Source organism: Eleutherodactylus coqui, chromosome 9, assembly GCF_035609145.1.
Source record: "Eleutherodactylus coqui strain aEleCoq1 chromosome 9, aEleCoq1.hap1, whole genome shotgun sequence".
Lineage (NCBI taxonomy): Eukaryota > Metazoa > Chordata > Amphibia > Anura > Eleutherodactylidae > Eleutherodactylus > Eleutherodactylus coqui.
In genome coordinates, this window is record NC_089845.1 from 99,688,276 (window position 1) to 99,701,788 (window position 13,513).

The 13,513-nt window shown below is 44.9% G+C and overlaps 1 protein-coding gene across 2 annotated transcripts in view; it reads right to left on the reverse strand.

Annotated features, from left to right (window-relative positions):
- The window catches only part of RIMS2 (regulating synaptic membrane exocytosis 2), a 690,919-nt gene that overhangs the window by 571,698 nt on the left and 105,708 nt on the right, over nt 1–13,513 (reverse strand). For both annotated transcript variants that reach the window (XM_066578097.1, XM_066578099.1), the window contains one exon: nt 1,921–2,131. In XM_066578097.1, the coding sequence (XP_066434194.1) occupies nt 1,921–2,131 (211 nt within the window). The remainder of the gene's footprint in view (nt 1–1,920; nt 2,132–13,513) is intronic.

Consider the following 13,513-nt stretch of genomic DNA (forward strand, 5'->3'; position numbering starts at 1 on the left):
TTGCAGCCGGCCTAAGCCTGTGTTCAAGTTTTTTGTTGCATTTTTGAACCACAATTAAAATCATATAAAAAAAACTGCATGCACTATTAAAACCACATGTGGATTCAAACAATACATGCGATTTGTTTTCTTTTTTTTTTTTTTTTTTACTGCATGCAGGTTTCTGATACGTTTTTCAGTTGTGTGTAATCATATAGCGTATATACCCAGGTTATACCAGCTGTACGTATATAATTATATACAGAAGATCTCCAGGTTACACCAGCATGCTCCATATCACTATATACAGGGAGAAGTATATACATCTCCTGTATATAGTGAAACCTCTGGCCGGAGATTATGTCACAGATCCGGCACCAAATTCCGAAAAGCCAGGCGGAAAGTGGACAGAGCCCATTACAGTCAATAGAGTTTGTCCAGCGCTGTTTGGTTTATTCCAGAGACGGGTCTGTTCAGCCGCAGGGATTCCCCTTTCCTGCTCCCCAAAAGGAACAGGAAAGTAGAATTCCCCAGTGCAGGTGTGAAACCACCCAAAACTGGGTATTTTCTGTATAAAATTATGCATGTACAGCTGACATAAGCTATATATCATCTATATGGGGATATCAACCATGCTTATATAAACTGGGCCAGGTGATACCAGTATAGTATATATAACTATATACGGAATGTATACGTTATACCAGCTGCACATATAATTATATAGAGTAGATACCCAGGTTACACCAGCATGATACATATCACTATATATAGTAGATGTATATCCCGCTTATCCCTGTATATAGTGACATGGAGTATGCTGATGTAACCTGGAGATCTGTATATAATTATTTATGTACAGCTGCTATAACTTACACCAGCTATATATATTTAAGTACACTCCCCGCTCTATTCACCTCTGGAGCCATGTCTGGACAGCTTGTAAATAAAAGTCCAGGACCTTTGGTTGCATAGCAACACGGACCACATGACCGTATCAGGCTCATGTGATCCGCGTTGTTATGCCGACCAAAGATCCTCCTGCACTTTCATTTACAGGCTGTCCAGACATCGTCCATAGGTGAGTAGAGACATACTAGACACTCCTTGGCAGTGCACTGATAGACTGTGACCACTCATAACTGCAGACTCTCAGTGGGAGGGCGCAGTGCGCCAGGGAAGTTTACAGCGTGTAATTGGATTCTGGCTCCCCGGGTAACAGCCCTCCCCTTTCCGAGTGCCGACCTGTGATGCAGCCTCGCCTCCTCTTCTCTTCCGCTCTCCTTCTCCCACAATCACACAGTCGGCCGCACCAATAACGTGGCTGACAGTGCAACTGTCCGGTAATGTACTCAATGTGCATTTTGTATATTAAGGGGCCGCTGGGCCCCCTCAGCGCAGGGGCCCGGTCCCAATTACAACCCCTGCCGATACGCCACTGGGGGAGTATAGCAAATACATCACTCGGCTCCCTATCACCTCCCTTAACAGCACCATAAGTTAGTGGGGATGTGACAGGTTCCCTTTAACAGGGGACGGTCTCAGCTCATGTCCTCCCACTCTCTGTACAGTGACTTTTTCACAGTTCACAAAACATGCCCACAACACTCTCCAGTAGAAGTCAATAATGGACACCAACCACCTACTAACCTATATTAAGGTCAATTGGGTTTCTTTCACGGTGACCTGGAAAGTATAGCACAAAATCTGCACAGGCAGAATTGTGAATGCAGCTCTGAACTTAATTGCATAATACGCTAACATTACTGTTGGTGCCTTATGCAATTAACATAGCATGCACTACTTGTATAGTGCAGCAGTTCTAATTGTAAGTGATAATAGATAGATAGATAGATAGATAGATAGATAGATAGATAGATAGATAGATAGATAGATAGATAGATAGATAGATAGATAGATGACCATTTCCATTCCGCTTACCTTGCTTGAGCGCAATGACACTCTCCCTCCGCAACGTGCGCAGAATTTAGTTTGGCAATATGAACAGTTATGGCCACAGCCATCTGCAAATTTAGTTTTGTGGCAGATCCCGCAAGTGGGGGCATCACCCTTCTGCTCTTGCTGCTGCTGAGCTTCTTCGCCCATCTTTTTCACTTGCTCTTTGTATACCTCAAACTGCTGGTGCAATTTCCTGTGCAGAAGAAAACAGAGATATGAAGAAAAAAATGATTAAAAACCTCCCACCGATAAGCAGATATATAAGTAGATAGAGGCGCCCGGAGAATATATGAGTAGACAGTATGTGACGGTTGAGGTTGCAAATGTAACATGCATGCTGGTAGAAAGTCCATGCTACCCTATAGTAAACGCAAATCACTGATACATAATGGACTGTTCCAGATTGTGTTCTATATATCTAATACACAGTATGTAGACCGTGCGCCATGCCAACCATCATGGGGACCAGTATGGAACGTGGGGCACATTCTAACCTGTGCCACAGATCTGGTCTATTTCTGTTCTTCGGCTCTGTCCTCAGATGGCGTTGAACGGACACAATTGACTAGAATTGACCCGGAGCTCCAGTAATACAACTCCTAATGTCATTAACAGACCTCCTCTACAAACTCCGGCCACACAGAAGAGTCACAAATTTTTGTGCAAGGTTATTTGGCAGTAAAAACTTTCAACCTTGACTCCTCCTGCCATTCTCATGAAAAGGGCAGGGCTTATCAGAAAGGGTTGTCGCCGCCCACTGCGACACATTTATGTATACTTTATGCCAGAAATGGTGTAAATTAGGGCAGAAATCGAATCCAGCTCATAGGAGGTGTAGATTTTTGGTCAGTACGTACGCCTCTTCATCCACGTGGTGCATCATGAGTTGGCGTGGATCATATTAAGAACGGCATTTCAAACACCAGTCGGCTTCACAAGGACATATTTGCATGTGCATAAATTGTACGTATAATACGGAGATAATAGGGCCCATTTATTTTAATGGTTTCACTCATATTTTTGTGTTTTGGCGTGTGCATTTCAGTCGCACAAAAAAAACCAAAAAAAAAACGAGAACATGTTCTATCTTTCTGCATATGTTTGCACCAAAGGTCCCCATAGAAGTCAATGGGTATGTGGAAGTATGAGCACAATACACAAGGAAAAAGAACACTTCAGGAACTCTTTAGACAAATCAGCCATTTCAACAGGTGCATCTGTGTGTCCCACGTGGGAAAAAAACATGCTCAGTGGGCAAAAAAAGTGCAGTAAAATATACAGACGCGCATAAAATAGCCTCTTCATAGCGCCAAAATATGCTCTAATGCACGCACAATTGTGCATGTGCTCGTATGAAGCCGGTTTCTTAGAAACAGTCAGCAAGCTCATCCTCACTTACAACTCTAACAGCTTCGCTGTGTTGTACAGCTTGGTATAAAGATGACACCACCCAGAAGGCAAATCATCAGAGCAAATTATGTAGACACTGCACTAGAGGAGAAAGCTGGGAGATTTCAGCTCTAAAGGCAACAGAATTGTGAATGCAGCTCTGCACTATACACACAGATGGTAGCGGCCCATTCAGACGGGCGCAACTCACATTGGACAGCACATGAACACATATCCGTTTGCTGTCTGAGCGGGGAGCGAAGAAGGAAAGGACAGTGGACATTAATGGACCAAAATAGGACATGCAGCAATTTTTTTCAGGTCGACCAAAAAAGCGCTCATGTGAAAAGCCTAATTGGCTCTTATGGGTCCATATGTGATTTGTGAAATACGCAGGCGGGACATATGCCCATGTGAAAGGACTCTAACTCAGGATCAGTGGAAGATACAGTGTATTTACAAACTCACTCGACTTTCTGTGTAGATTAAAGTGCCCCTCCGATCCTGGAGAACCAACGTTGGCTGCACCAGCTTCTCTGACTACCTGAAGCACAACGTGTTTTAGGGCTTATTCACACGGGCGAGACTCTCATGTGAGTTTTGTGCGATACGAGGCGGACCAAACTCACACGAATATGAACTGCATTCTTTTGAATGGACTTCTTCACATAAGCGCAGCACGTTCTATCGGTTGGTATTCCTGCACCTCGCTCATTGTTTCAATGGGAACTTTTAAAGATATTGCATGGCACTCGCACGCCGTGCGATGTGATGTTTCCCACTGAAATCAATAGGAAACACTTGCGATCCTCTGATCACGCGAAGATCACAATTTCACAGTTATGCAAGGTATTTTTGAATAAAGTGTTCCACACATTAGAAACTGCTTCTGCTGTGTACTACTAGTCTGACCTTCACGTGAATGGGGCTGAGCTGCCATACTGGACGCAGACTATGGACAAAAGTGGGAAAAAGAAAGCAGAGACAGCCCCTTTAACCCTTTAGTAACCAAGCGCCTCCTGGATTTAAACTTGCGCTTCAGAAAATTTAAGGTGCGGGTTTAAAGCCCCTGCTTCTGCAAGTCGAGTGCTCAGCTGCCTACCGACAGCCGAGCTCCTGCTCTAACAGCGGGGAGCGGAGAAATCTCTGTTCCCAACTGTTTAACACCTTCTATGCCACAATCAATAGCGATCATGGCATGGAAGCGGTTGACTATTACATTGGTCAGTATTTCTTGGTAACAAAGGTAGCAACTTTAGTTGGGAGACATGGCTGTCCCCTTTGGGGCTCAATATCGGACTTTCAAATTAACATATTAATATGGTTTTTGAGTGTAGACAGAAACCAGAGTGCCTAAAGCAAGGTTTCCCAACCTTGTTCGGCTTACGGCACATTTCATCCCACTGGAGAACATACAAACTCCATGTAGATGTTGCCGTACACATACATGCAGAATGGCGCACCTCTCCTTCATCTATGACGGTGCACTTTCTCCTTACTGATTCACAGTCAAAAGACTACTTACTAAATAATTGATCACTTTACTCCCCAGGGAAAAGGTCACAATTAATATGTGGCTTCCTACGTGGTGTTTGATGTATAATTGACACTTATGCTGCTATTACAGTCACTTCCTTCTAGTGAATAATACACAACTTTGAAAGAAGCTTAGATTAGTCCTACACAGATGGCCTTTTGAAGGGACTAGGTCCTAAAACTTTTAGTTTAGACAAGCGACAGAAGTTTCTCTGTTCTCTAAAATGGTCTGCATAGAGGCTAAAGATGTCCCAAATGTTTCATCTCATCAACTACTGCCGTGTGGGTAATAAATGTATGGGAATGGAGATTTCTTGTATGATCCTAGTGTTTCCCCATAGCCAACTTTAGTAAAGTAAAACCTGTGGAGTCGCACTGGGCACTGAACATCAGCTTGTAGGGGGCCACCAGGTGAATGTAGGCTGGTGGGGATTACGGCCGTTAGGTCCGTCCAGCCAGATGGTCTTAATCCTCTGTGCAGCTACATAAATCATCCTCTTCCTGACTCTGTTTCCTCCCCTCTGATGTTACAAGGTGCCACTGTCAGCCCATTGCTGCCCCCACAACCCGATCCCTTATCAATTTGGTTCTGGGGCTGTATCTATGCTATGAGATTAGTTCTGATGCTGTATTTTTGCTATGAGTTTGCTTCTGGTATTGTATCTATATAGTGAGGTTTGTTCATGCGGTATTTATGTTACAAGTTTGGTTCTGAGGCTATATTTATGCTATAAGGTTGTTTTTGTGCTGTATTCATCCAATCTCTCGCCCAAACTGGTCAGCTGCACCTCAAGAACATCGCTAGAATACGCCCTTTTCTCACTGTGGACATGCTAAAAACGCTCACTGTCGCCCTCATTCACTCTCGGCTTGATTATTGCAACTCTCTGCTGATCGGCCTCTCCTGCACCAGACTCTCCCCTCTCCAATCCATCCTGAACGCAGCAGCCAGGCTCATCTTCCCATCCAGCCGCTACTCGGACGCCTCTGCCCTGTGCCGGTCACTGCACTGGCCGCCCGTCAAATACAGAATTCAATTTAAACTCACTACCCTCATCCACAAAGCGCTCCACAGCACCGTCCTGCCCTACATTGCCTAGCTCATCTCAATTCACCACTCAGCCCACGCTCTCCGCTCTGCTAACGAAATCAGACTTAGTGCCCCTTTAATTCGAACCTCTCATTCCCACTTCCAAGACTTCTCTAGAGCAGCACCAGTCCTCTGGAACGCACTACCAGAAGATATACGGACAATCACTGACACACTAAACTTCAGGCGTGCTCTACAAACACACCTCTTCAGGAAGGCATACCATATCCCCTAAACCAAACCCCTCAGTACTCCGCCAGATAACATGCTCCCTGTCCCACAGACTGCTATCCCTGCTAGCTGTAATCAACCGGCACCTGCAGTCATCCCGATTCCGCCACTATATGGCCTGACCATTGTCTGTGCATATAGCATCCCTCACTCTCCACCTCACCATACCGTGTACATCATCTCCAGTCCCTTTACCTTCTGTATCACCCCACTATCTGTAGTATGTAAGCTCGTTGGAGCAGGACCCTCACCCCTACTGTTTACATGTATTAATTACTTCATGTAACTGTGGTCTTGTTTTACTTCCCCTGTATTGTAAGCGCTGCAGAATATGTTGGCGCTATATAAATAAAGATTATTATTATTAAGAGCTTAGTTTTGGCTCTGTATTTATCTTATGAGGTTGGTTTTGGTGCTGAAAATATAGTATATTTCTTATGACAGGGAAGGGGGCACAAAACAAATTCTGCACAGGGTGCCATCTCTAATCTAAGGCTGGTACTGGTTCCAGTCTTAGGCCTCATGTCCACTGGGTAAATGGAATTCCGGAATCCGCAGCGGATTTTGCCCATAGGGAATCATTGCCATCCGCGGGTCCATTAAATTGATTTTTGCACCTGCGGATGGCATTTTAAAAGAATTGAGTTTTTCATGCGCGCGAGAAAAAACGCAGCATGCTCCATTTGCCGCGGAATCCGCGCGAATCAGCAGCATTGCTATCACATTGATAGCAATGTGTGCGGATATCTGCATGCAAAGAAAATACCATTTAGAGCAAATCCGTGCGGAATCCGCCGCGGAAATCTGCGGCAGATTCTGCGCGGATTGTATTTTTTGAGTGGACATGAGGCCTTAGGGCTCCTGCTCACTTGCGTTTTTCTTGCGTGTTTTTTTCACGCGATATCGCTGCATTTTTTTCATGCAATTTTCAATGGGACTTTCTAATGTTAAAAACTCATCACACAAAAATCGCAGAGCACCAAGTTGCGATGCGTTTTTAACATTAGAAAGTCCCATTGACAATCGCGTTAAAAAAACGCAGCAACATCACATAAAAAAAACCCGCAAGAAAAACGCAAGCCTCAGGCCTCATGTCCACGGGGAAAATAAGAATTAAAATCCGCAGCGTTTTTCCCGCACGCGGATCTGCGCCCCATAGGAATGCATTGACCAGCCATGGGTACATAAATACCCGCGGATGGTAATTAAAACATTTCTGGAGCATGAAAAAAATGGACATGCTCCATTTAGGTGCGGATCACGCGTGCGGGAGCTCATAGAGCACATAGCTGAATTGATCTCCTGCATGAAAAACAAAAGACAATTACAGTGCATCTGCACTGCTTCCGCAGCCCAAATCAGCGTTACAAATCCGCAGCGGATCTGATTTTCCTCATGGACATGAGGCCTAGGGCCTCATGTCCACGTGCAAATTCGGATTTTAAATCCGCAGCGTTTTTCCTGCACGCGGATCCGCGCCCCATAAGGATGCATTAGACACCTGCAGGTAGTTAAATACCTGCGGATGTCATTTTTCCCAGGAAAAAATCCGGACATGCTCCATTTAGGTGCGGGTCTCCCGCGGAGACGGCTCCCGCAGGCTTCAATTGAAGCCTATGGAAGCTGTCCGGATTCGCAGGAGACCCGCGCCTGAATTAAACTCACCTGCTCTGGGCGATGCAGGTCTTCCTTCCTTTGCGGACGGAAACTTCTTTCTTCGGTCCGGCAGATGTGCCCGGCGCATGCGTGCGGCACGCAGCCGACGTGCCGAGCACATCTGCCGGGCTGAAGAAAGAAGATCCGGCCGTGACGAAAGGAAGACACGCACGTACCACTGCAGGTGAGTTTATTCTTATTTTTTAGCATCATGTCCACGGGGCAGGAGGGACCCGCTACGGATTCTCCATGCCTTAGGGCTCCTTTCCACTGGCGAGGTAATCACACGTTTACAGTGCCATACGAGAGTGCGAGCTCTCGCAAGAAAGTCCCACCCATGTTGTTCTATGACAACCTTTCCACTAGCGATGTTTAAGGGCAAGCTGCGATGCGAGGATTAAAAATCCCAGCAAGAGGATTGTTTTAGCGTTTTGCATTTTTCTGTCGCCCATAGAGAGCGATGGAAAACCAGATGTCTCGCATCGCAACGCAAACGCTTGCATTTTTGGCAGCGATGCAATGCAATTTTAACATTGCGATTTTCTCGCAGCGATATTGCCATTGCCAGTGGAAAGGAGCCCTTAGGGGTATGTGATCTGTGCACTTGAACATTAGCTATCCCTGTCAAAAAGGGGACTGTAGATGGCCTGGTAACTGAAGCTCAAGATGAATTGTATAACACTGGTATCAGGTGACTACTAGTTCTTTGGTCACTGTGTGTTGGTATTATTTGAGTACTGTATGGCGGTATTTATTGCGGGGCACTGCTATTCGGACAGTGCACAGTATATTATTTTTGTAGTTCATGGTGCTAGCAGTGCTGTAAAGCATTTTTATGTCCCTCCTTTCAATGGAGTGGGGGTTAGGCATGTGAGCTGCAACTTCATTCATCTCCATAGGACCACTGAACACACCTGGCTATCCCTGACAACTGGGACGCCCACCATCAGACACTTACCTAGCCCATATCCTATAAAAAGTTGAGGAAAAGTGATCAAAAAAGACATATGTTTCCAAAAATGCTACTAGTAAAAAATACAGTTTACCTTGCAGAAAATGAACAATCACACAGCCCAGTCGAAAAAGTTATGCGTCTCAATACGGCAACGGAAAGCAGGAAAACATTTTATTTACTTTGTAAAAATAGAAAACCATTTTAATAACCGCGTAAAATTGGTTCCACCGTAATCGTACTGATGCAGAGAACAAAGTTCATACGTCATTTTTACTGCACTGCCAATGCTACAAAGACCGAACCAAGAAGTGGTGCAATTACAAATTTTTAAGTTGGGAGGAATGAAAAAAATGCAAACGTTTTTCCATACATTATATGGTACGTTAAATGCTAACATTACAAAATACGACTCATCCCGCAAAAACAAGCATTGCGTTGTCAATGGGAAAGGTAAAAAAAGTTATGAGATGTAAAAAAAGAGTTAAAAATGTTCTAAATGGCTTAAAGAGAACTGCATGTATATTTTAAATACAACTTCGGCCAAGTGCGCATCTGCGCTGGAACCTGTGTGATCGGAGGTTCCACAATAGATCCGGCACAAAACACTGGAAGAAGTAGAGCTGCATGGAGCGCTTCTTCTTCCGGTAAAATGCCAGGCAGCGGAGCGGAAACTGAATGGACCCCATTATAGTCAATGGGTGCGTTCTTTGCTGTTCGTTTCTGTCATAAGATGGACCCATTCGGCCAAGGGATTCCCCTTTCCTGCCCCCCGAACAGAGGAGGAAAACTGAACCCCCGCCACAGATGTGAAAGCAGCCTTAGGCTAGTTCCACACGGGCGAGGGCGATATTAGGCCATGAATGTGAGGGGTTTTTTTTATTTGAAAACAGCCTTGCATCCACGGGGATGCAGGGAATCCCCCGCCACGGCTGTGATAGCTGCGGCAGAGCATCGCAGAGTTCTCCTATTGCTTTCAGTGGGCCAGCGCTGCTATCGCCGGCCCTATTTACAGCAATGGAGCTGCCAGCTGCAATCTCACAGCTAGATGGAACATGCTCATGGGTATGACCCCATTTAAATGAGTGAGGTTCATGTGTCGGCGGACCGTGGGGCTTGACACAGACAACACCAGGCCTTCCCATTGACTACGGTTGAATTGACTATTCTGAGTAAGGCTCACGACTGCCCCGCCCTTTCCTAACCCTATTTTTCCCAATTCCCTTTAATTTTGTTATGTTAATCTGTACGTTGAAAAAAGTTCAATAAAACTCTCTTTGCACCGAAATGAGTGAGGTTCATATTTGTGTGTCTTGCAACGCACAAATCACCCGTGTAAAATCGGCTTTAATCAATAATGTGACATTTTCAAAACCCCTGTTTGCTGTCAGTGAATTCGACTATGTTTGTTTTCATCCAAAGGCTGAAACTGCGTAGATCTAATAGTTCTCACATCAGCGTTTGCTGCCGTTCTATCCAGTCTATATATATTAGCAGCACAAACTTCTGTCCCAATAGTTTGCTACAATATATCAATGCTGGTAAAACGTATCGGTCCGAAGTGCAGGATGCAGAGATCTCTCCCATCATCTACTGGCACCCAGGAGTGTGAGGCTCTATTCACATCTGCATCGGAGGGTCCGTTCAGAGCTTCAATGCAGATTAGGCATGAAATGCCGGACAAAACGTTTGTACATTCGGGATTTACATTATCGTCCTGTAAACATGTAGGCCAGGTGGAGGAACCGAATGGACCCCATTACAATTAATGGCGCGCGTTTGGCGGAGTTTGCTTTCTTTATGAGACAGATTCTTTCATCCAGGGGATTTAGTTTTCCTGCTCCCAAAACGGAGTCCCTAGTGCGAATATAAATTTAGTCTTCCTCTATGTCTAGAGGAAAGAAGGTTTCTACATGATATAGAAGGAGATTCTTTACTGTAAGAGCAGTGAGACTATTGAATTCTCTGCCTAAGAATGTGGTGGACAAATTGGATAAAAGAATATAATAGCGGTCTAGAAACCTTTCTTGAGCCATGTAATATTATTGATTACTTCAGAAGGGTCGGTGACCCGAGGATTATTCCGATTGTCACACTGCAGTCGGGAAGAATTTTTTTCTCTAAAAAGAGGAAAATTAGCTTCTACCTCATTGGGTTTTTTGCCTTCCTCTAGATCACATTAGGGGGAAATAGGCTGAACTGGATGGACATATGGCTATTTTCAAACTTAAGGTCCCTTCACACGAGCGTCTGCGAAAAAACACTTGTTTCAGCGTAACATATTTGCACTACGAACAAGGTTTTTTTGCGTGCATATCGGTGCATAGTACTTTTTGTGGATATGGGGTAGGAGTTTTTCCACGCAGGGCACTTCCACATTGTGATTTAAAAGGTTATTTAGCCTAATGAGGTCCAGATGTTTTCTTTTTTTCACGGAATTGGTCAGTGTATTGCAGATTTGAGCGCGTATTGAGTGTGCATTTGCGCAACTCACATAGACTTCTATTGGGACCCTTGGTGCGCAAATGCGCACAAAAATAGAGCATGCTTCCGTGCGCACAAAAAATGGGAGTGAGAAAGGAAATGAATGGACTCTATTCTCTTGTATTGCACGCACAAATTTTGTGTGCGCAAATACATCCATCTGAAGGAGCCCTTACAAGCTATGTTCGGCAGCTATCACATTTGCACTGGGGATTCAGTTTTCCTGCTCTGTTTGGGGAGCAGGAAAGGGGAATCCCTTGGCGGAACGGATCTGTTATATGACAGAACCGAACAGAGCTGAACGGACCCCCTTAACTATAATGGGGTCTGTTCGGTTTTTACTCAGCAGCCCAGCATTTTACCAAAAGAAAAAACGCTGCATGCAGCGCTATTTCTTACGGTATTTTGTGCCGGAACTACGACGGATCCCCTAAACGTGAAAGCAGATGTGAAGGCAGCTTTCCTGTCATTTGTGCAAACAAGTGCACCCTAAAAACAAGCAAAAACTGTAGTAAAAATCCCCCTGGTGCCACTATTGGTGCATAGTATGAAAAAGTTGAGGCAGTGGGGGGCCTGCTGTGACTCTATCACCCAAGAGGCCACCAAAGCCATCCCCCCTGATAGGTGCCATAAACTAACCAATTCCAATATATTCTTTAGCCACTCCTCCCGTTGAACGCCCTCGGCAGAGGACGCCGGTAGGTTTCACCTCTGCCGGCATTAGTACTTATTCTTAACAAGTGATGTGTCGACTATCAAACGGAACAACCCGACGCGTGTATGACAACAGACACTTATCCCTCTAGTCCCTTTTTTTTCTTTTAAAAAAGGAAAGCCACAAGGTTACGAAACGGCAGCAACACAACAGTAAAAGGATACAACAGTCTGAATAATGTAAAGTCTTCATAAATGTTGTACACCCTGCAGACTGAACTTATCCTAATCTCAAAATAGTGATGTCACGAGGTCTCCAGTTACGGTGCCAAGCAGAGCAACCAACGCTTAAGCGTCTACTACACCCGCCGCCGCAAAAAAAACTTATAAAAATGACCCCTATGTCTGATTGCATACATTACTATACTTGAAATGGGGGTCATCTGCCAGGTGCAGAACATTGTGACTGTGGAGAAGTCAAGGCAGCGTGTTGTACTTTGATGGCTCATGCAATTACAGTAATTCGAGTGACTTGTCAGAAACGTTATCCCTGCTAGCGAGGACTTCCTAGGTGTAATCATATTTCGATGTACTTAACAGCCAGCTTGGGAAGTAGCTATTTTTAGGAGTCTTTATTGAAAAGGCTGCGCTCTATATATTTTACAAGGTAAAGGAAGGATACATCGTACAAATAATATCCAAAGTACCAGCAACTGGATTATTAGGAATAGGTAAAATAGCCAAAAGGAAACGGGTTTTGTTAGCATGCATGCCAGTACACTGACAGAGATGGATGCACAACCAAAGATATATGTTAAGGTCTTCCACTAACATGCCAAAAGTCATGGGACAGGAACTAATATTATGTAGGACCTCCCCTTGCTGCGACTAAACGTGACATCAATTTTACAAATAGTTGAAAGATATCTGGATAGACAACCACAGCCCCGTAGTATTTGTAGGTGCAGGATCTTAGGTGCGAATGTAGCTCTTCAGCACATCCTGTACATTCTCGGTTGGGCTCATGTAGGGTGAATGTGCAGGCTGCACCATTCATAGCAATTCTCCACAACGTTCCTCAAACCAGTTTTGGACAACTTGGGTCCAATAGCACAGTGCGTTATTCTTCTGGAATATCCCATCATTGTGGGGGTAAATGAAGTCTATGACGGGCTGCAAATAGTCACCAAGCAGTGAAACGTGGTGGGCACCAGTCAATGACGTGTTTAGGTGCACCCCTGCCATGAGAACACACTCTACACCAGTATGGAACCACCACCATGAACTGGGGTCCATGGCTTCATGGGGTCTGCACCACACATGAGCCCTACCATCAGCCTGAAAGAATTTGTACCCTGACTAATAGATCTACGTCACATGTTGCCCATCTTCTAGGGTCCAGTTTGCAGCCTTACAAGCCTAGGGGAGATGCTGTGTCTGCGTTCGTGGTGATAACAGAGGCCTCTGGTGGAACTTCTGCTCCTGTATCTCATTGAGGGTAAAGAATGCTGCACTGACCTGCGGGATATGTATATGGGGTCTCCTGCACTGACCTGCGGGATATGTATGTGGGGTCTCCTGCA